This window comes from Rhinolophus sinicus, linkage group LG03 (genome assembly GCF_036562045.2).
Source record: "Rhinolophus sinicus isolate RSC01 linkage group LG03, ASM3656204v1, whole genome shotgun sequence".
Lineage (NCBI taxonomy): Eukaryota > Metazoa > Chordata > Mammalia > Chiroptera > Rhinolophidae > Rhinolophus > Rhinolophus sinicus.
The window spans coordinates 172,587,427-172,611,139 of record NC_133753.1 but is presented as its reverse complement, the minus strand read 5'-3'; the positions used below and the strand labels follow the sequence as shown (position 1 = coordinate 172,611,139).

Genomic DNA, 23,713 nt, shown 5'->3' with positions numbered 1-23,713 from the left:
CTCCGGGCAGGCGGGCGGGGCCAGAAATCTGGTGTCTGCGCTGCCTGTGCTGCTGCTTATGCTCCTGCTCCTGCTCCTGCTCCGGGGCCTTAGCGCTTTTTCAGAGCTGTGGCCACGTCGTGGATTCCGACCCCCTAGCTGATGGAGAACCTGGGATGTGAAGCTGACCCTCCCGGAGATACCCGTGCCGACTCAGGGCTTCCGGCGCGTGTGTAGGGGTCGTGGTGGGTGTTGGGATCCTGATCCGGGGAAAACCAGCTTCTCCAGATTTCTCTTCACTCAGGCTGGAAACTTTTGGCGGAGGCTGATTTCCGCTGAGAGCTCTCTAGGAGTCCCAAGGCACAGAACGCTTTTGAGGAGCTAGGCTCAGTCTCAAAGAAAGGCAAATGTGTTTTCTTACTGTAGTAATTTAGAGGCAAATGTTTTGATTCCAAATGCCATCGTGCCAAGAAATCACACGTAGAACTTGTTAAATAGTCACCTGCACCCCAACGTGAGGAAATCTGATTCAGTAGGGCCAGAAAGTCTGTGCTTGAAAAACACTTTCTAAACAGTTTCGAAATTGGTGGTTCCCAAACTTCCTTGATAAACGCTGATCCAGTTGTAACCTCTTACCCAACAAAGCACCCACCCTCACAAGATGATAAACTATCCAAACATTTAAAAATAGTAGGGAAAACAATCCCAAATAACCCTATAATATGCTTTCTAGAGCAAACCTAGAATTCTTTACCTAGTGTATGTGAAATGCCAGCAAAGATAACTGACTAACCGCTAGCAGAACAAGATGAACTCTAGCCATCAGGTTTGATTTTGACATTAAAAATCGATTAGTACCTGATAAGTACTAGACTCTTTTCTGTGGGCTGGGAATAGAAACATTAACAGGACATAGTTCCTATCCTCATGGAAGTGGTAGGTGGCGTGTGGTGGGCGGGCAGCAAGAGGAGAAAAAGAAAACCAACATTTGAGTGCTTGGACCGAATTGCAATTCGGGGGAACTTTCTGGATTAGGAGCTGCATTAGTTTGCTATTGCTATTTCAACAAGTTACCACAAATTTAGTAGCTTAAAACAAATTTAATTAGCCAGTATCAAGTTTCAATTACACAAGAGGAATGAATTCTAAAGGTCTGTACAGTATTGTGCTCATAGTTAACTACTATATTGTAAACTTAAAATCTGTTAAGCTAGATTTCCTGTCAAGTGTTCTTACCACAATTAAAACACACTTTGTTATCTTACGGTTCAGGTCAGAAGTCTGAGATGGGTCTCAATGGGCTAAAATCAAAGTGTGGACAAGGCTGCATTCCTTTCTTGTAGGCTCCAGAAGATAATGTTTTCTTCCCTTTCTCAGCTTCTAGATGCTGCTGGCAATTCTTGGCTTACTGTGTCCTTCCACCTTCAACGCCAGTAATAATCTTTCTCACATAACACTACCCTGACTCTATTCTGCATCCCTCTTCTACTGTTAAGGCCTTATTAAATTAAACAAGGAGGCCCTTAGACTGAAGTGGCTCTAGTGCCAGGAAGGCGTACATAAGATCTAAGCCTGTAAATGCCTCAGGGTTATGAAACCAAAATGCTAAGGACAACCATTCACAAACAGCCAACTAGGCTTTAAGCTTTAGCCAATTAAGCAATTTCCTTTCTTCACCTTGCGCTTTATGTGTCTTTCCCTTGGCTTCTGAAGTCTGAGTGCCTCTACCCACTTCTGTTTTGGTACTGCCCTATTTGAGTTAATGTTTGCTCAAATAAGCTTTTAAATTTCAATATGCCTCAGTTTACCTTTTAACAGCCCCAGTAATTCCATTGGCCCCACCCAGACAATTTCTTCATCACTGGGTCAGCCGATAAGCAACCTTAATTCCATCTGCAACCTTAATTGTGTTTGCCGTGTAACTAACTGGCCGTATTCACAGGTTGTGGTGATTAGGACATAGTTACCCTTGAGATGGTGGGGGAGGTCATTATTCTGCCTAGCATGGGTGTTATGAGAAATTAGATGAGTGTAGAAAGGGTAGAGCAAGTTGCAGCCACTGAGGAGCCAAGCAGTGTTACAGGCACTATGTGAGAGTACTTTTACCCCAGACACTTCCAGAATTGTAGACTTCAGAGAAAGTGACATACTTTTCCCTGTCCCTGATATGAAGTGGTTCTTTCTGGTGTGCTTGATACCACACCATTTCAGTCCTTGGCTCTACAAAGGCTTTAGAAAGCCAGTTTACGACCTTCAGGTTTCTATCCAAATGCCAGGTTTAGGTTGGGAATAGATCAACTTCTGAAACAGATAATCTATGCTATTACCTAGGCGTTTGCCTTATGATGTTTTTTCTTTCGACAGAGAATGATAGGAAGAAACTATATCCTGCATCCATGGTTCTGCTACAATTCAAGTCTCTTGACAACCAGGACTTGGCACTAAACCTGCTTTTTTTCCTACAGTAAATTAAACAAAATTACTGCTGACTTTTCTCTTTTAAAAAAATCACGTAAGTTAAATTTCTTAGCTGCAAACAAAATTTTACTCCTGTGTCACTGGATTGGATTTGAAGGATGTGTTTTTAAATCTGCATCTCCTGGCCACCCTTCCCTCAGCTCACGTCTATTTGCATTCTATGCCTTGGTATACAAATTTCCTATTACCAAAGAACTGAACTTAAACTTCCTTAAATTTAACTTTCACTGCTAAATATCTCATTTCAAATAAACACTTTCCTTCCCATCGCCTTTGAAATCTCCTGGGGCAGGTTATTGTGGGAGGGGAGCATATTTAGGCTGGAGCAGTGGGGAGGTGATGAGACCTAAGCCTGTTACTAGAATGCCTTCCCAACCTAGGTGAATAAAAAAGACTGGCAAACTTAAATGATACCGTTAGTATGTGGTATGCATCTCTTGATACTTTTGACACATGTTAGAACTCTTACCTAAAATTAATTTTTTTGGTTTAAAAATACTTTATTGCTAAAAAAGTGATAATCATTATCTGAGCTTTCAACGAGTCATAATCTTTTTACTGGTGGAAGATCTTGCCTTGATGTTAATGGCTCTAGATTAATTTTTAATGTCATAAGTATTTTTTTTTAAAGATTTTATTGGGGAAGGGGAACACGACTTTATTGGGGAACAGTGTGTACTTCCAGGATTTTTTCCAAGTCAAGATGTCTTTTCAATCATAGTTGTGGAGGGTGCAGCTCAGCTCCAGGTCCAGTTGCTGTTGTTAGTTGCAGGGGGCGCAGCCCACCATCCTTTGCAGGAGTTGAGGAGTTGAACAGGCATCCTTGTGGTTGAGAGCCCACTGGCCCATGTGGGAATCGAACTGGCAGCCTTTGGCATTAGGAGCACGGAGTTCTAACCGCCTGAGCCACCGGGCCAGCCCCAAGGATTTTCTTAAATTTTTTCAATCTCAGAGGCAGCAGAATTGAGTTCATCACTATCCTTGGATCCTAATATATCCTCAGCATTGGTCCATGCGTGGCTTGCTTTTTTTTTTTTTTTTACATATTTAACCATCTTCAATAATATAATAATCACCTATAAACTCATCCCTGAATGATATCCTACGTCTAACTCCATGGTCTCTTTGTCCCCTCATCCCATTCCTCCAACCTCAGTAATCCATCTTTATGAATATCATATTCATCATATCCTGACTTTTTTTGGTATATAATTTTAATGACTCCATGTATATTTCTAAAATATGTGTATGTTGTGTATGTATTTATTTTCAACTTTCAAAAAGGGTATCATGCTTTATTAACCCATGTTACCTCAAAAATTTTTAAAGGGTGTTATGCTATATATAATCTTTTGGAACTTAAAGATTTTCCTTGAAACTTCCTAGAGAATGTTTCAGAAAAAGTTACGTGGAGGAGGTGTTTTGCAGACTCCTGAGCTCCTGGCTAGTATGGGGCAAGGATGTCACAGAATTTACAGCCAGAATCCCCGCTGCCATAGGCTATGAAGTCTTGAGGAAACTGCAAGAGGGGGAAAATGAGACCTTTGGAGAAGGCATGGCTTCCAGATAGTACACACAAGGTGCTAAGAATAAATCACTTGGATGCACTTGAACCAAACAGCCCTGGAGCAGCTAGTTTGATCCCAGTTTACTCAGTGTTTCCATGGATGTAAGCCAGGGCTGTTAGTCAGCCCTCTTTGAACCAGAGGTGAAAGCATTCTTGTGGAGAGTCATCATTTCCTCTAAAAATGCCGCTGTGGGACAGTTTTAAATATTCAGTACAAAAATATATTTCCTTGAACCTGAGATACCAGCCAACAAGTGAAAATCGAAAGCTCTGGTATGCTATATGTACAATTGGTGGGAAGTAGTTAGAAGAAAGATGCTACGATTCATTTCAAAACTATCACTTAGCATCATTCGGAAAAGCCACTGTGAATTTTGTGGTTGGACTTTTGAAATTATGTAGGTTGATTAATTTCTTGATTTTTATTCAAAGGAGCAAGTTTGCAACTTTGACAGAATGTCTCCTAGCATTTGTTCTGTATTTTGCAGGCTCCAAAACCTGCGTGAAGTTGGCTTTCGGTATACGAGTATAAATAGGGAGCTTCTCTGGCATGGTTTTGCTGAGTTTCTCATTTTTCTCTTACCACTCATCAATATCCAAAAGTTCAAAGCCAACTTATTTTCACGGTGTATTCCTCTTACTGGGTGGGGATCCTAATAGTGACAATACATTAGCCACCAGTGGCAGACAGTGTTCTCTGTGTGGAGAGTGGCCCACCATGCCTCACATGATAGGACATGTCTTCTCGTATCTTCTGTTACTACTGGGTTAAGAGTAGTTTCTTATTTGACATGTACTTTACCTGTTGTAAGTGTGGCACAGGGGTACGTAGTGTGAAGCTACTGAAATCAGGAAATGAGGTGTCAGAAGTGAATGCTCTTTAGAGACGCAAATTATTTTCTCTGAGGAAAGCTGTATTACCAGTCTGTTTAAGTCTTTAATATTAGTCATCCTAAGTCTACCATTTAGGTGTCTTTTATGAGGGCATATGCTTCTTAGCCACTGTCTTCTATTCCTTGCCAGGCATGACTGAATTCTATCCACGGGAATTCACATGATGCAAAATATATTTTGTAAATGGTAATGTGTTTTTTTAAATTATTGCATTCAATCTTGAATGTCAAGAAGAATGGACAATTTTGTCAGATGACTCCTAAGAATGCTCCTCCATTTTGCTACTTCCTAGAAAAAGGTTAGACTCTAAAAGTAAAAGATTGCGGAGACTCTGGGATGAATGTGCATTTATTTTCAGAGACGGCGTTACAGTGTCATAGTGTGACAGTCATAAGACCCTGTTGTTTTAAACCTTATGATCTAATGGCCCAGTTGTAATTTTAAGCTTTTCTTTGAAGCCAGTATTTAAGGGGTTCAGTCGGCTCCATTCTCAGGCAGAATGATGGCCATCAGAAGCTGAAGACTTAGGTCCTACCAGCTTTCTGATCCCACTGGAATAAGAGCTTCTTGCCTAATGTTCAGCAAAGTCCAGGAGCTCACTATTGTTGGTCGTCCTGGGGTTATGTGCACATTCCCAAACCAGGGTGGACAAATTCTCCTCCCGATTACTCAGATGTGGGTGCCAGCCCCTCACGTACCATATGAACCTAAGGTAGAAGAGGAGGAATTTCACCACAGGAAACTGATGTACCATTATAAGAATGGTGGGTGGTGGGCAGGTAGAAACCACAGATCCCTCCTAGAGTCAACCTTTACATTCTTTATAACAAAAGTCTATGCGCAATCTTTACTTTTACCCATGATCTAGTTTGATAAGATATTAATAAGTAACTGAACGGTGGTCATAGATTACAGATTTGAAAAGGTTAAATAAAATCAACAGGATTTTGTTACACCAAAAAACAAAAAAGGATTTTCCTTAATATTGTCATTATTTATATTGTTGTGGATCGATGGAGTCATCCTTTTTGAATGGTGTATAATATTACATTAAGTGTGTTGACAAAAGAAACGTCCAAACCTGTAGAGAATTTTTATAGGGGTTTATTTGAGCCAAACTGACGATATTTGCTAGGAAGCAAGATCTCAAATTTTCCAGAGAATAACGGTTTTGCAGCTTGTTTTATGTAACATGAAGGTGGGAGAAAGCAAGGCGGGGACTGGATTGCAGGATAATTAACAAGATTATGTGCCTTCTTGAGTGTGGTTATGGATTATGAGTATTTCAAAAGTGCGTTATATATGTTACATATTTACACAATGCACATATTAATTTTTTAAATAAAAATGAGATCAATAACTTGCTGTTTTCTGTAATAATACATCATAGAAATCACTACTTTCAAATATGTATACATTTACTTTATCCTTTTAAACCACTTTTTGGTGTTTCATTGTTGATGTATCACCATTTATTCCACAAACCCCCAATTTATGGAAATGTCGGTTATTTTCAGCATCTACTATTATAAACAATGTTGTAATGCAGATTCTTGTACATACATTTTTGGTCATTTGCCTGATTATTTCCTTAAGATAATTCCTAGAAGTGAAATGAATGAAGGGTATGAATTTTTACTTTTTTCCTATCAGCATTTTTCAGTTTATTGCTGCAGATTGCCAGATTTCACTCCAAAAAGAGTTAATCAATTCCCGGTCTTCTCACAGATAGAGCTCAGAGCAGGGAAGTTCAATTTGAAGTTCAAGACTTCTCAGAGGAGTTGACCCTGGGGCCATGTCATGATAAGACTGAATTAAGTCCTTAAAAGAGCAGGTAAATAATCTACGGGGAGCCAGGGGCCAGGAGGGCTCAGGGCTGGATTCCCCCACTGCCTTGGTTTGTTTGTATCATCCCTCTCCAACATTAGGCTGCACTGACATTTAATCCTTGCCAAATGGAATTACTTTGCCATTTTTTAAAACTTTTTTTCCTTTCATAATTGAGATTTTATTGGTTGTTCTGAGGATAAGTACACAGACATTTCAATTCATACTAAAAACCTAATTCGTACTAAAAACCTAAAAAGCCATGTAGTTGTGATTCTTTCTCAGACAGTTAATCCAGTGATTTTCCAGCTTAAAATTTGGAGGCAAAATTTCCTTAATAGAATATCAAGTACCAATATCTTCCAATGTTGATACACTGTTACATCAAAGTCACATTAATTCACAATTTAATATTGTATGCACTACATAATCAAACTTTCAATCTTTCACAGCACATTAACAAAGTTACTAAGAAAACTGGATACCACACCTAAGATGTTACTGAGTGCACAAAATTCTGAGCCGAGAGCCAAGATCAAAGAGTGGTTTATTTTCTTTAGGAAACAATTCTACCAAAAACATGGGAATCAGAGTAACTTAAAATGTTCAAGACATGTTAAATGCACGACTGACTCCAAGTTGCCGTTTAGTATACTTTGTATTATAGGATATAAAAACTACCCCCATTACGGAATGTTAACCTGACGCCCAAAACAATCAAAGCCTCCCGTATTCAACATCCTACCATGTTCTGGTTGCACCAAAAAGTAAGCAACCAGCAAATGATTTGATCCCTTAAAAGAAGCATTTACACTTAAAAAACGGGATGAGATGGAATTCCCTCCTTCTTAAAAATGTTTTTAGAGCTATTAAAAAACTTGTATTTACAAAATAGTTTATAAAAGTATTCCTCTGGATTTTACAAGTAGGGAAATGACAACTGATAAGACCGGGCGTATGCTACTAATCAGACTTGGCTTCTTTCTGTCCTGTTTCATTAGATGCTCAACTCCGCGTTTTGAGTTTCTCTTGTTTTCTGCAGGTAAATCTTTAGTTTCTTGGTTAGCCACTTCAGCCTGTTTTCCTTTACTCTCCTGACCCCTTTTGTTTGCAATATTTTGTCTGCAGAATTAGCCTTTCCCGCCGCCTTTTTTGGCTTCGTTTCCACTTTTGCAGGAGCAGGTTTAGCCGACCACTTAGACGATCTCTTGGGCTCCTCCTTCGTCGCCCCTTGGAGGGAGCTGACCTCCCTCTGGGGCTTCGTGGGCCACCCCGCGCCGAGAGCCTTCGCGAAGCTGGGCTGCGGGTCACCGGACCTGCTGGGACCCGCCCGAACTTGTTTTTATTGATTGGAAGGATTTTGTAATCCACTTCCTGGTCCAGGGTAAACGAGAACAATGGCTACCGGGAGGGTTCCCTCAGAGATCATAGAAAGAGAACGAAAAAAGTTACTCGAAATCCTCCAAGAAGATCCTGATTCTATCCTAGATACATTAACCTCTCGGAGGCTGATCTCGGAGGAAGAGTATGAGACTCTGGAGAATATTACAGATCCCCTGAGGAAAATTCGGAAGCTGTTAATTTTAGTGCAGAAAAAGGGAGAGGTGAGCTGTCAGCATTTTCTCAAATGTTTATGTAGTACTTTTCCAGAGTCAGCTACCATTTGGGGCTTAAGGCAAGGTAAGTGGAATTTCTACTCTTTCTGGGGGGTGAGAGGGACGAGGCAGATTTGCTGGGGGAAAAAAAATTATCACCTTTTATTTTCATTTGTCTTTCTCTTAGAGATAATTTTCACTGAAATATGATAAAGGAGAAGTGGCCAGGATTTTACAAGAGGGAAACCTGTATCTTATCGCTTGGGGGTGGGTGGGTGGGATTGATAGTTTTTTGTTTAAACTGTATCCACAACTTGCAGTTGTTTTGGTGCTAGTATAAATTGCTCATTGTTATGACAGTGACACCCGGAAACACTCATAGTTGGAAACAGATTACGGTTAATGATGACACATCAGGGATTTCTTTATCAAGTAAGTGAATATAAACAATTTCAAAACCACAGGCTGCATCTTTTACTTAGTATGGTCATTTTGAAAATACAGGGAAAATAATCCACATACATGGTGGATCAATAACTTCATTATTTTTCCGTGATAGGATTGCCTGCAGATCTCGTTTTCTGAAGCAAATTCAAATGCTAATTCTTCAATGTTCAAAGATAATTAGTCACAGATGAGGGAGCGGTTCTTCCAGAATGGATTGTTTACCAATTTTGTAGATTACACCAGAGGAAAGTGTAACTCCTTTTCTAGGAATCTAAAAAAATATTGAAGATTATATTAAGAGATGTTAGATAGAAGTTCAGATAAAAAGGTTAATGTTAATGGTCCCTAATGTAGGACAAGACCTGTACACTTAGAGAACTAGAACTAGGTCTTATCATTTCTAGGCTTTACTATTCCAAATTAGAGCTATTTGCTTTCTGATTAGAAATTGCTAGGATCACATTTCGTTAGCAATGGCCCTAGGAATTCTGAACTGGTTTTGGGTCGCAGTAAATCCACAAGTAAGCACTGCTCATAAGATTCTAATTTTATTTCACTCATTTAACATATGAGTTTGCTATGAAAGACTCAATATTTTGAGCAAGGCAGGAGCGCGGTCTCATTTTTTTTCCAGTGGGAATAGAAGGTTCTGTCTTATGGCCATTTATGTTGGAGGTAGTAGGTATTCCTGTTCTCCAATGAAACAAAGAAGTGAGAGAACGCTTTGAGGTCTCGGAAACTCAAGTTATTAAAAAATTTATTTTTGTTAATTTGGAAAGCAAAACAAAACTCCCCACAACTTTCTTGTTCTTTTCAGAATTTTTACAACATGAGAACATAGAACCTCCTGAATCTATGGGTGTAAGCAAGAATCCAGAAAGTCTGTTTTTCCCTGGAGAGAAACAGCCTGAGGATTCTGAGATCACAGGGTCCTTCAAAGACACAGAACACTTGGATTTGGGAACCTCTAACACGTTCATGGACGAGAAAACTAGTTACAGGGACACAGCTTGGTCCTCACGGGAAAACGAGAAATATGAATGCAACACATCAAGAGTCATGTCGCCACTTTCGGTTGAGACTATTGACTATGACGTTCCAGAAATTATTGATTATTTACAGGATGGACAGACATATGAGGAGCCAGATAATTCTCTATACTTAGGAGAAGAGGAATATCTAGAATTGGTTGTAGACTCTGAAGATGCAGAAACCACTATGGAAGAAGAGGATTATAATGACCCCGAGCACCTTGTCTATGATGGCGAAGAGGGTTCTGAGTTTGCAGAAACCACAGCGTTTTCTGATGAAGAACCGAGTTATGAGGATTCAGAAACTGGCCTGTCATTGGAGGAGGAGGAGGAGGAGGAGAAAAGTACAGAAGGTATGGGAATGCTTTGTGATCGTTAAACAACAACATGGTTTTAGGCTGCCATGACATAATAGGTAGAGAAAATGAGGAAGGGCACCAGATGTCAGCAGAAAAATACCTTCTCAGAAATTCCTTGTACCTTTCTAACGTGGAATTTCCTCAGAGGCGGGTGTTGAGAGGAAGACCCAGAACCTAAGGAATTCTGGACAGTATAAGCAAAAGTAAATATTGATCGTCAACTTACAGGTTTCTGCAGACACCTCCATCATACAAATAAGAAGTTGCTAGTCACTAATTTTAAGTGTTATTTTCTATTCCTTAGATTAAATCTCTTTACTCATTTTAGTGTCTTTGTGAGCAACTGGTTATGGTGATTCCACAATCGCTATAACTACTGAAGTGAATACAAGAGAAGAGTTTGTGGTGAATGGGTAAAATCCCAAAATACTGTTACTTGGCTCCATCCAGTCCATATATTGCCATCTTGGTAAGGGAAACTATATTAGTATCTTGAATTAGAATATTTCTTAATGAAAATTCAAAATATGAGGAATGTTTTATTTGGAGAGATATTGTCTAGGAAAATAAACATCACCAAGTTCTGAGTAGAAAAGGGGAAGATAACTATCATCTCACATTCAGTCCAAATCCTAAGGATTCATAATCCTGTTCTGGGTTGGGAAAGAGTCATTTTCTCCTCTCACACCTTGTGTTAGTTTGCTAGAGCTGCCCTAAGAAAGTACCACAAACTGGGTAGCTTAAACAATAAATGACAGGAATGTACTGTCTCACAGTCTGGAGTCTAGAAGGCTGATATCAAGGCATCTACAGGCGTGGTTCCTTCTAAAGGCTGTAAAGAAGAACGTGTTCCTAGCTGTGGTGGTTTGCTGGAAATCTTTGGCATCCTTAGGCTTATGGAAGTATCCCCTCAGTCTGCCTTGATCTTCACGTGGTTGCCTCTTGGTGCATGCCTCTATGTCCAGATTTTCCCTTTTCATAAGGGTATCAGTCATATTGGATTGGGGCCCATTCCAATGACTTCATCTTAACTAATAACATCTGCAATGACCCTATTTACAAATAGCATCACATTGTAATTTACTAACTAAGGGTTAGGTTTTGAACATAAGAATTTGGGGAGTATATAATTCAAACCATAACACAATTCTTGCCCCACCCCTATGCCTTCCCAATATCTAGTTGCTTTTAGGCCTCGTTCTTAAATTTATTTATTTATATATTTCAGTTGTTGCAAAAGATTGAATTAATTATTAACTGTATAGTACCATCATTATTCTGCAGAAAGCCCTGTTTGTTTATCTATTCCATTTTTTCCCCATCCTCATTCACTATCCTCCACAGGTAATATTCTAATATTATAATGTGTTTCTTTTTTTAAAAAGTTACTACAGTTTTTATTAGAAGTGTTATCTAATTATTATCTATTCATTATATCCAATTACTATATCTATGTTATTTATATTATACTGTGCTGTACATAATTATTATATCTAATATAATTATTATCTAATTATTAATTACTATCTAAGACATAGTATTTCAGCCTCTGTTTTGCCATCAGGATTAGAATCTTTGTTCTGCAGCTTCCTAGATGTGAACTTGACTGGAAACTGAACATCTCTGAGTCAAAAATTTCTTTTCCTTTGTTTCCAGAAAAACAAGACTAATTTATTTTTTTTAAATACTTTTTTAGAAAAGTGACAGCAGGAGAAAGGAGAGAAAACACTCTCAGTTAATATATGTATAACCTCATATTAATAAGCAAACTGTTACCAGCTGTTGTTTGTTTTATTAGCAGTTAATTAAAAAATTTTTTTCTTTAATTTTTCAGTTACAGTTCACATTCAATATTATATTAATTTCAGGTGTGCAGCATAGTGGTTAGACATTTATATAACTTATGAAGTGATCCCCCCTATAAGTCTAGTATCCACCTGGCACCACACATAGTTTTCACAATATTATTGACTATATTCTCTATGCTGTGCTTTACATCCCCATGACTTTTGTAACTGCCAATTTGTATTTCTTAATCCTTTTACCTTTTTTACCTAGCCCCGTACTGGTAACTATCAGTTTGTTCTCTGTATCTATGAGTCTGTTTCTGTTTTATTGTGCATTTATTTTGTTTTTTAGATTCCACATATAAGTGAAATCATATGGTATTTGTGTTTCTCAGTCTGACTTATTTCACTCAGCATAATACTCGCTAGGTCCATCCATATTGTTGCAGATGGCAAGATTTCATTCTTTTCTATGGCTGAGTAATAATCCATTATGTGTGTGTGTGTGTGTGTGTGTGTGTGTGTGTGTGTGTGTGTATATATATATCACATCTTCTTTCAATGGACACTTAGGTTGCTTCCAAATTGATTGTAAAAATAGCCCCAATTAATGATTTTTTTGGTATCCATATTTTTGCAATATTACACTGGCTTTGTGACTTCCTTTGGCCAACAGCATGTGGCAGAAGTTATAGTTTTATAGGTTGAATTGTCTTCCCCTAAAAATATATGTCAAAGTCCCCAATATCTCAGAATGTTATCTTACTTGTAAATTTATTTACAATTGGCTATTGTAAATAATGCTGCAATGAATATTGAGATGCATATATTTTTTTGAATTAGTGTTTTGGCTTTCTTTGGATAAATACCCAGAATTAGAATTGCTAGGTCCTAAGGTAGTTCTAGTTTTAATTTTTGAGGAACCTCTATAATGTTTTCCATAGTGGCTGCACCAAACAATCCCACCAAAAGTACACATGGGTTCCCTTTTCTCCACATCTTCTCCAACACTTATTTGTTGATTTATTGATGAGAGCCATTCTGACAGGTGTGAGGTGATATCTCATTGTGGTTTTAATTTGCATTTCCCTGATGATTAGTGATGTTGATCATCTTTGCATAGGTCTATTGGCCATCTTTATGTCCTCTGGAGAAATGTCTGTTCAAGTCCTCTGCCCATTTTCAATGGGATTGTTTGTCTTTTTGATGTTAAGGTCTATGAGTTCTTATATATTTTAGATGTGAACCCCCCCTCTTTTTTTTTTAAGATTTTCATTGGGGAAGGGGAACAGGACTTTACTGGGGAACAGTGTGTACTTCCCGGACTTTTTTTCCAAGTCAAGTTGTTGTCCTTTCAATTTTAGTTGTGGAGCGTGCCGTTCAGCTTCAAGTTGTTGTCCTTTCAGTCTTAGTTGTGGAGGACGCAGCTCAGCTCCAGGTCCAGTTACCATTGCTAGTTGCAGGGGGCGCAGCCCACCATCCCTTGTGGGAGTCAAGGAATCGAACTGGCAACCTTGTGGTTGAGAGCCCACACTCCAACCAACTGAGCCATCCGTGAGCTCAGTGGCAGCTCAGCTCAAGGTGCCGTGGCCAATCTTAGTTGCAGGGGGCGGAGCCCACCATCCCTTGCCAAACTCAAGTTGAATCGGCTGTTGAGAGCCCACTGGCCCATGTGGGAATCGAACCGGCAGCCTTCGGAGTTAGGAGCATGGAGCTCCAATCGCCTGAGCCACCGGGCTGGCCCCATATATTAACCCCTTATAATATGCTTCTTTCATGTTATTGTTTTATTTGCATGTTTTTTTCCTGTATAATTTATTTATTGTAACAGTAATGCTGCATAACAAAGCATCTCAAAATTCAGCCATTTAAAACAATAAGAATGTATTGTTGTTCATGTGTCTGTAGTTGGCTGGGCAGTTCTTCTGGTCTTCCTTGGGTTTACTCAGGTATCTGTGGTCAGCTGGCTAAGGGCTCACTTCTCATCTTCTCGTAAGCTAATCTGGGCTTGTTCTCAGACTAGATGGAGCATATTTGTCTGGTGAAGGCAGAGGAGTAAAAGGCAGGGAGAAAGAGAGAGAGAGGGAGGAGGAGGAGGAGGAAGAAGAGGAGAGGAAGGAGTAGAAGGAGGAGGGAGATATATATAGGGAGAAGTGAGGACCTTTTGAGGCTTAGGCTCAGAACTATCATGCCATTTGTATTAGTTTCCTATGGCTGCCACAATAAAGTACTATTAATACAAATGGGTGACTTAAAACAACGGGTAATTTATTGTTTCACAGTTCAGGCCAGAAATCTGAAACCAAGGTGTTAGCAGGGTCATGTTCTCTCAGAGGGCATCAGGAAGGATCTGCTCCCGTCTTCTTTTTTAGCTTCTGGTGACCTTAGGTGTTCTTTGGCTTGTAGATGACTGTCTTCTCTCTGTGTGTCTTCAAATCATTTTCCCTCTGTATATGTCTGTATTTTCAAATTTCCTCTTTTTATAAGGACACTAGTTATAAAACAGAACAGGGCCCACTCTAATGACCTCTTTTTAACTTGACTACTGTAAAGACCTTATTTACAAATAAGACTATATTCCAAGGTACTGGGGACTTCAACATATCTTTTTTTGGGGCAAATTCAACCCATAACACTGTAACTTCTGCCACCTTTTGTTGACCAAAGCAAGTCACAAAGCCAGTGCAGATTCAAGGGCTGGGGAAAAAATAGACTCTACCTCTTGCAAAATAATATTGCAGAAATAATGCATCCAGAAAGGCATTAATTATGGCTATTTTTTTACAATCAATTTAACATCTTTAGCAAACACAGGTCAAGAAAAGTCTCAATAATAATGTAGTTATGACCTATAATGTAATTCTAATGTCTACCAATCCACTCTAGTTGACTGGAGGCTTGTGGCTATCCTTTCTTTTCTCTGTAATATTTGTCTATGCAGCCGGGAACTGAAAAAAAAATCCAAATGCATCTGACTCAAAGGAGAAGGGTCTTCATGCTTTTTGTCATGTTAAATTTCATGACCAAAAACTTGCAATGTCAAATGAAAAGTCTCAGGAAGTCTTAAGGCATTGCTTTGTGTGTTCTGCACTCTGTAAGGTCAACTTGTATATAGACTATGTCAATCAATTTCCTTCCCTTCCAGCTTATAGTTGAGTTCAGCCTATGGTAGGAACCCACAAATTTACCATTTCCTGTGCCCTTTCTTTTTTTCTTGAAGATCCAAGTTTTAATTTGATGTTATTTCCCTTTAGGCTAAAGAATTTTATTTATTATTTATTTTAGTGCAGGTCTGCTGCTGGTAAATTCTCTTAGGTTTTGTTTATTGAAAAATGTCTTTATTTTGCCTTCATTGCAGAGAATATTTTGCTGGGTATAGAATTCTAGATTGGCAATTTTTGCCTTAATCACTATGGATATCATTCCTCTCTCTTTGGCTGCTATTGTTTCTGATGTTAAGTCTTTAGTCATTTTTATCATTGTTCCCTTGTAAGTATTGTGTCATTTTTCTTTCAGTATTTTTTTCTTCAATTTTTTTCAGCAGTTGAGTGATATGTCTAAGTATGATTTCTTTGTTTTTATTCTCTGTAGGGTTTACAGAGTTTTGTGACTCTGTAAAACTTTTTTTCTTAATATATTTGGAAAAATTTCAGTCATTATTTATCCAAATATTTTTCTGTCTCACTTGCTCCCTCCTCTCTCTCTCTGAGACTCCAAGTACATGTATGTTAGAGGTTTGAGATTGTTCTATAGGTTCCTGAGGCTCTATTCATTTTCTTACAATTTTTTTTCTCTCTGTTCTTCAGATTGTATCATTTTATTGCTATATCTTTATACTGACTATCTTCTGTCATTTCCAATCTACTGTTAAGTCCATCTACCAATTTTTAAAAATTCAGATATTGTGGTGTGTGTGTGTGTGTGTGTGTGTGTGTGTGTGTGTGTGTGATCCTTGTATAGGGGCCATGCTAACCTTTTCTGTATTATTTCAATTTTAGTATATGTGCTGCTGAAGTGAGCACCAGATATTGTAATTTTTAGTTATAGAAAGTTCATTTTTTAATACTTTCTTTTTTTCTGAGAATTTCTATTTAATCATTTATTATGGGCTTATTTTATTTTACATTCTTGACAATAGTTAAGATACCTGCTTTAAAATTCTTACATGCTTTAAAATTCTGCTAAATCCAACATCTAGGTCATCCTGGGGTCATTCTCCATTGATTGAGTATTGGTTACATTTTCTGTTTGTTCCTATGTCTATTTATTGTGTCCTAAACATGTATATGATAGGTTATAGAGACTCTGGCTTATTAAATATCTCCAAAGAGCCTTGTTTTTTTCTTTTTTGGAGGGGGGCATTGTTTTAGTTCCCAATTAACCTGACTGGACTCAAATTCAAAATTCAGTCTCTTTTCAGTAGATGGAAACTGAAATCTCTCTCTTATTTTCTTTTTGCTTAGCTGAACTATTTTCATGAATTTTTAAATTACAAAAAATAGTACTGGGTTCTAGAAATTACTGCTTTTATTCAAAAAATCCATCTCTGTGCTTATGAAATATATCATTGTTGCTGTGTATGTATTTAATCTTTTGATTCTGACTGCTTTATAGTAGCCCTGTTAATACCTTCTTAATACTAGACATCTGGCCTGGACTGCCTGGGTACGAATAACTGTGCTGAAGGAGCAGAGGATTGTTGTCCTAACAGAAAATAGGGGATAGTCAAGAGCAGAACTTAAAAGCTTTCCTGCAAACTATCCTCTCACTACGTCCTCTAATTCTTCATGCTAGCCTCAACTCTTCCTTCTCCTTCTTACCCCAACACATATACTAGTTCAAGCAACTTTCAAACTACCCAAGGATTTCTTAGAGTTACTTCTGTTAATTCTTGAAATCCATATTTTTCTCTCACTTTTGTTGTTTCTTCTGATTCACCATAAAAATAGCATTATTTTTATAGGGAATCAAAGAAGCTTATGCTAACTTGCTGTCCATCAGGAAAAAAAAATGCTCTCTGATCTTCTTTCTCTACTAAGCACTATCTCTGTATTCCTAAGAAGTTGCTAGACACTGTATTAGAAAATGCAAGATCAGAAGAAATTAGGTACAACATGTAAATTCTGAGAAAACCTTAATGGAAATAAAATCTTCCATTTCTCCTAACTTTAGTAAGAGATACATTTAAGAAAGAAATCAGTATCAGCCTAGAGAGTTCCTCATACATGTGTATAATGAAGCATTAACAAAGTTTTTCATTGATGCATACAAAGATTAGCCAAAAAATTGGAAAATCTAAACGATCATCAATGGACAATGGTTAAGTAATGGTTCTTCCAAATCATGAAGTGTGATGGATTAGCTGTAGTGAGTTAAGTAGATCTTTATATATACTGACTGAGAAGAATTGGTAAGGAATACCATTAAGTGAAAAGAAATTGAGGGATCATTTGTTTAGTATAATATCATTTACTTAAAAATAAAATAGCATTCATTAAGTCAAACTATATATTTCTATATATGCATGTATACTTATGTACTTGCATAGAAAAGGATGGGAAGCAAGCAAATCATACCATATTGACATGTCTCTTAGAAGAAAAGTAGAATTGGCAGAGTGGTGAAAGGGAACTTTCACTTTATTTGTATTGTTTCATCTTTTTACAATGAGAATGTTGATTAGTTGTTTAGTTTTAGAAGTCACTGAGGGACTTAGAATTTGAAAGTGACATTCACTGATCATCTTCTTTCTTACAGAAAGAAAAAGGGTCTTTAAAGATGTCCTGTCATGTTTGAACATGGATAGGAGCCGAAAGCTTCTGCCAGATTTTGTTAAACAATTCTCCTTAGATCGAGGATGTAAGTGGACACCTGAGACTCCAGGAGACTTAGCCTGGAATTTCCTGATGAAAGTTCAAGCACTGGATGTGACAGCTAGAGATTCAATCCTCAGACACAAGGTACTGTGTGAGGATAGCCAAGGGGAATTGCCAACTGGAGCAGAGAATTTGGAAGTTAGAGACATACAAACCATCAATCCCCTTGATGTCGTTTGTGCCTCTATGCTGTGTTCAGATAGCTCTTTGCAACGCAAAGTCATGTCAAGCATGTATCAATGCAAGTTTGCTCTTCCTCTGCTACTGCCAGATGCAGAGAACAACAAAAGCATTTTAATGTTGGGGGCCATGAAAGACATTGTGAAGAAGCAGTCAGCACAGTCTTCAGGAGCGCCTACAGGGGAGACAGAAAAGTTTCTTACTCTCATGAAGATGCCTCTCATCTCTTTTGTGCGTCTAGGAGACTGTAGCTTCTCCAAGTCCCGAATCCTCAACACACTGCTCAGCCCTGCCCAACTGAAATCACACAAAATATTTCTCCATCAGGATTGGCCTGTTCTGGTGCTTCCCCGGCAAATCTCTGATGGCCTGGTTGAAATAACTTGGTATTTTCCTGATAGCGATGGTCTAACGGAAAACCCTAGTTTCTTCCAAAAGCCTGTTGCTGTGGCCAACCTTCGTGGAGAACTAGAAAGTTTCTGGACAGAGTTTGGTTTCTTGATGGAAGTTTCCTCAGCTGTGTTTTTTTTCACCAACTGCCTAGGTGAGAAGGAATGGGACCTGCTCATGTTTTTAGGAGAAGCTGCCATTGAAAGATGCTACTTTGTCCTCAATCCCCAGGCCAGGGAGAGTGAAGAGGCTCAGATTTTCCAGAGGATCCTGAATTTGAAGCCTTCACAGCTACTATTTTGGGAGGAGGAAGAAGCTGGGGAGAAAGGGAAGAACATGAAGGGTCTCCAAGCTGCCCTGCAAGAAGTGATGTCCTCTTCACTCAGATGTGTGTCCGTGGAAGACATGGCTTCCCTGGCCAGGGAGTTGGGGATCCAGGTAGACCAAGACTTTGAGAATGTTCAAGGAATTCAAGTTTCCTCTAGTGAAAACTTGGTTGGAACAGTTGAAGAGGAGAGACAACAAAGACACACTCAGCCAAAAAGGTCATCTGAATGCCCAGCTGAGATGCCTGTAACAGAGCCTGGAGCTGGATGTGAGGTCAGCCAGATTCTTCAGAATTTCCACCTTACCCCAGTATCTATGCCTCATCTGCAAAACCCCTGTCCTTTACCAGTCAGAATTGGAGGTAACTTAAACCATGGTTCTTTGAAAACCCCTTGGATTATGGGCCCCCACTTTTGGTCAGAGCAGAAGTCTAAGTGGTTCTGTCCTTCACCTTTTCAGAATTCAAGGTTCCATTGTCGAGGTAAAAGATTTGGGATGCAGTACTCCCAACCCCAGAGATTTTATTCAGGTAACAGGTTTATGAAATTTTCAAGACCTCCTCAGGGACGTCACATGAGTGGAACATTTGTGAGACCACCAAGACCCATTCATCAGTATGTACAGGCCTGGCCTCAGAGACCACAGACAATGGGAGCTCGTGAAAGGTCTGCTGCACCGGTCTCCAGGGTAGGTCACCTCCATTCCCGGGGTTCACAACCCGGAGGACCAGTTAGGAAGCCACAGCCTAGGCCAGCCCAACATCCTAGGCCAGCCCATGCCTCGGGAACACAGTCAACTGAGGCAACTGGAAAACATATGAGAACAACACTCCATACTGCGAATCCTCACCCTAAAGCCTTTCAACCAGCAGGACTCAAACAAAACCTCATAAGACCTGCCTGTCAGCAAGGATTAAAGCCAGAGACACAACATGGCCCATCAAATCCAGCTTTCCAAATGGGATCCCATCCCATGTCCAGCAGCAAATTTTTACCCAGCTCTCAGTTCCAAACCAGTCAGCCCAAGCCACCCCAGTCGAAACCCTTCCATCCTATGCCCTCTCAACTCAAACCCACCCAAAAAAAGCCCACTCAGCCCCAGCCCTCTCAAGCGAAATGCTCTCCATCTAAACCCACTCAGCCCAAGCCATGCCAACACCAGTCTTCTCAATCTAAGCCTTCTCGGCCCAGACCTACTCAACCCAAGTCATCTCAAACCGGTCCTTCACAGGCTAAGGCACACAATCCAAGACCAGGGCCCAAGAAGGTAGGGAAGCATTAAAGTGTTTACTCCAGAGACCTATGAAACGTATTCTTTACCCAGGCCATTCCTGTCATATAGTAACCTGAAGGAGAGTGGCAGTGATGATAAGAGACTACTGTCGTTATCATGGCACAGGAAAAAACAGAAAAGATATGCACAGCTTCATTGGTGATCATTAAAATATCTGTAAGAATTGTGTCCCTAACAAAGAGGAAGAATATTAAAAGAATTAAGAATAGAATTAAGCAATAAATAAACTAACTGAATACAGCCTTGAGTACTAGGTAATATATAACCTGAATCCAGGGAATGGGAATTGTGAAACAGCCCCACTTGACAAAAGATGGGGTTAGACTCTCTAGTTCCAAAATGATCATAAAATAGGGCTCAGGTTGCCTCAATGTTGCAAATAAAATTGCCGTAGATGTTGGCTGTTCCAGAAGTGTCTTAGTTGACATTTTTGGTTATGTATCAGCTGCTAAGCAGGTAACCCTGTTTGTTTGAAATGTTTAAATCAATTTGCTTATGATAACAGCCCCAATTTGCTGGATAATAAAACTCTCTTATTTGACCCTTACATGTAGAAACAATGGACTGAAAACCAATGAAATTAATTATTTTGCATTAACTTTAAGACTAATCTGTGTTTGTTTCTATTTAAACTGTTTGTAATAGTTAAGATAATTGACTTACTGTATTCTTTGAGGATCTGATATATTAGCCTCATGATTCTAGCTTAAAATGTATAATTGAGTTTTTAATTTTAGAGTTGTTTTTTTTTTAAGTTGAAAATATTAAGCTCAATTTACAAAGTTTGTTAAAAGCATTGAAATGTTTAGGAGAACTTGCGATTCACAAAATTTACAATTTTAATTTATTAGATTTATTTTTGTCCTAAACATTTTGGCTAAGTTCTGTTAGTTAGAAATATTAAGTGAAAGGAATATATTAAATTTAAAATACTTACATGAAATTTAACTAAGTTTGTAAATGACACAAAATATTAATAAAAGGACACTTTAAAGGTAGATGTTAAAATTCACTGGCTAGAAATAAAATAATAAGATTTGTAAATTGAATTAAGAGCCCTGGTTTTAGATTTGTAACTTTTATAAAATTAATATTAACTTTTTAATTTTTACTTTTATTAGTTTCAGGTGTACAAAACAATGTAATAGTTAGACATTTACACCCCTCACAAAGTGATACCCCCCAATCTACTACCCCTTTGACATCGTATATAGCTGTTACGATACCATACTATAAAATTAATATTAATTTTAAGTACTAAAATAGCTCAAGTTGTGTTTTCTGGGTAAAAAATTGTCTTTAAGGACACACAAAAAAATCATACTGACAAATAGATGAGAAATGATCTTTGAAAAAGAATCTCTGAGAACATTTTCATACTGCAATAGATATCCTTCATTTGTGCATGTTATTAAACAATCAATTTTGAGTAGTTGTTGTTTAATCCTTTACTGTAGGGGTGATGACTATGAATGTGAATTTTTATCTTTGTCTTTTGGCCGTAGAAAAAGCGTAGTAACAGTTTATAACTACAAAATCTTTGGTGTTAAAAGTGGTTTTTCTCTACTGAAGATAGTACTGTTTAAACTTTTGAAATGAGCAATAGTAATGATTTTTTTTTTCAAACCTGTCTCAATCTTGTTCAAGGTTAATTCCTGGAGGATCAAACTTGTTGGGTTATTGTCACCAGTAGATCCTGGATCCTATATACATGGTACATTCAAATTGGATGATTTGAGGAGAGTTTAATAAAGGGACCATTTATAAAGATCTGAGCAAGATGTAAAAACAGCACAAGGAGAGTGTAGTGCCCTGGATCTAGTAAAAGCTAGGCCCCAAGGTCTGAAGGGGGGCGGGGAGTGCTTTCTCCAGTCAGAAGAGCTGTGTGGAAAGGGTCTTGGATCAGGCTGGTTGAGGTGGGCAGCAGGCTGCAGTGACCCACAGGAAAGTATCCCAGGGAATAAATATCCTCTCCTTACCTCTGATCTGCCAGTGCGTCCCCTTGGCCAAATCCAACCAGAAACCAGAGAATAAGGAGCTCATCTAGTTTTGAAAATGCAGAAATAGACAAGAAAGGACGAAAATAATCTAATTTCATAACTCAGAGTAAGTAACATAGTCCTCGGACTCACTAATAATATTTTCACGTCATATATATATATATATATATATATATATATATAATATATATATATATATATTTTTTAATTATATATATATATATATAATTTTTTTTTTTTTTTTTTTTTTTTTAATTTTCAAATCCATACTAGGTAGGGTTGAATGTGGCAAAGTCAAACCCAGTGTTAGGTGTAGGCGGTATAAACAGCATGAAATACTGGTTTTCCAGATGTCTTAAGAAGGTGAATTCAGGACTGTTGTCACACGGCAGCCTAACCATCTGTCCCCTCGTACCTATCCCTAAAGAAAGAAGAGTCTGTAAGACGGATCCTTTCAGGGACTTGTGCTTACACTTCATGTCTCTGTTTGGCCCCCAAAAGATGGTTGGTTAGTCAATGACAGGTAAGATTCCTCACGGGAGGAACAACCCAAGCCAGTCGGAACTGTGTGAGAACAACCAGGAGAACTCACCAGGGGTCGATAGAGGTCGGCACAGCCCCCGTCTAAGGAGAGCTTCTGCCTCTGTGGCTATACTCCTTCCCACAACCTGCTTGGGAAGTGAGTCGATGTAATAACATCAGTTCTCCTTCCATTCTTACCAGTAAGTTTTAGCATAAAGGATTTGTTCCTGGGGAGGCACATATCATAATTATTAAGACATCTTGGAACTTTCTATTTCAGTTGTTTGCAGACGAGGGTGATTGATTTGAATCAGTTTTCTGGTACGATGTATGAGACTCACAGACCATGGAGAAAACAATACTACTTCCTTGTGTGTACATCAATAAAAGCCAGAAGGTGGTCCAATTTGGGGCTCTCAGTCCTTTGAGGCTGGGATACCCTTGGCCCTCTGTTTCATAACTTTCTTGATTTCTGTTTCTTTCTTAACCCTTTGCTGTCCCTCTCGTTCTCTCACTGCTCATGTTGCGCTGGATGTGACACAAGACATAAAATCTAGTATCGGGATGTCATTGTATGATGTACAAATCTAATTGTTTTAAGTCAAACTTGTGAAAATTCAGAACCACTTGTTTACATGTATGTTATTTATTAAACTGAGAGCATTTAATTTGTTACCTGACTTTTTGTGAGCAGACTGAAGAGTCTACCCAATGATTTACCTCTTTCAACATCTGAAAATTCTTAAACACCGTGAATCAATTTATATTTTGTACAAGAAAGCAAATAAAAATTTTAAAAAGCGTGTTCTTTTTTGAGATGCTTGAAAGGAGAGTACTCCAATGTGAAACAAAGCCTGGCCACAGGGATGGAGCTGCCTCATAAATCATATTAGCCTCATAAATCAACGTTTTACCTGCACGCATGGTGACCACCTGCATTTCCTTGTCTTAGAATTTTCATTGTCTTCTTTTGTGGTTAGGCATAGTTCCCTTTCCGATATTTGCTACATAGGATCCATGTAAACAAAGTGTCTGTTGGGAAGGATAAATATGACATCGATTGCTAAGGACTCAAGAATCCTTAATTCAGTTAGTGGGTGGCTTTAAGTGCTAATTGTCTCAGGGAAGTAATTGTTTAGGATAAAGGCTAAGATGCTATAG

The 23,713-nt window shown here is 38.5% G+C and overlaps 1 protein-coding gene and 3 pseudogenes across 4 annotated transcripts; 2 read left to right on the top strand and 2 right to left on the bottom strand.

The window, feature by feature from the left end:
- Nucleotides 1–21: 21 nt before the first annotated feature.
- On the top strand, nucleotides 22–21,459 carry CARD6 (caspase recruitment domain family member 6). Of its 4 annotated transcripts, XM_074328969.1 has the most exons (5): nucleotides 22–2,491; nucleotides 6,647–6,752; nucleotides 7,922–8,425; nucleotides 9,605–10,171; nucleotides 17,722–21,459. In XM_074328969.1, exons 3-5 carry the CDS (start codon nucleotides 8,143–8,145, stop codon nucleotides 20,016–20,018), a joined length of 3,147 nt encoding a protein of 1,048 aa, XP_074185070.1. In that variant the 5' UTR covers nucleotides 22–2,491; nucleotides 6,647–6,752; nucleotides 7,922–8,142; the 3' UTR covers nucleotides 20,019–21,459. The 4 variants fall into 4 exon arrangements, with proteins under 4 accessions (XP_074185070.1, XP_074185069.1, XP_019592879.2 ...); XM_074328968.1 differs by having other exon boundaries at nucleotides 6,647–8,425; XM_074328970.1 differs by lacking the exons at nucleotides 22–2,491; nucleotides 6,647–6,752 and adding an exon at nucleotides 8,701–8,772 and having other exon boundaries at nucleotides 8,218–8,349.
- LOC109450237 (peroxisome biogenesis factor 2) lies at nucleotides 3,993–4,908 on the top strand (annotated as a pseudogene).
- On the bottom strand, nucleotides 7,709–8,045 carry LOC141570788 (non-histone chromosomal protein HMG-14 pseudogene; annotated as a pseudogene).
- Nucleotides 15,903–15,986, bottom strand: LOC141570846 (U6 spliceosomal RNA; annotated as a pseudogene).
- Nucleotides 21,460–23,713: the final 2,254 nt, after the last annotated feature.

What these genes read in the sequence shown, in the direction of transcription:
- CARD6 (XM_074328969.1), top strand. Translation starts at nt 8,143, where the DNA reads ATGGCTACCGGGAGGGTTCCCTCAGAGATCATAGAAAGAGAACGAAAA. An exon ending in CATTTGGGGCTTAAGGCAAG is followed by an intron (nt 8,426 to 9,604) that starts GTAAGTGGAATT and finishes TGTTCTTTTCAG; the next exon opens with AATTTTTACAACATGAGAAC. An exon ending in GGAGGAGAAAAGTACAGAAG is followed by an intron (nt 10,172 to 17,721) that starts GTATGGGAATGC and finishes TCTTTCTTACAG; the next exon opens with AAAGAAAAAGGGTCTTTAAA.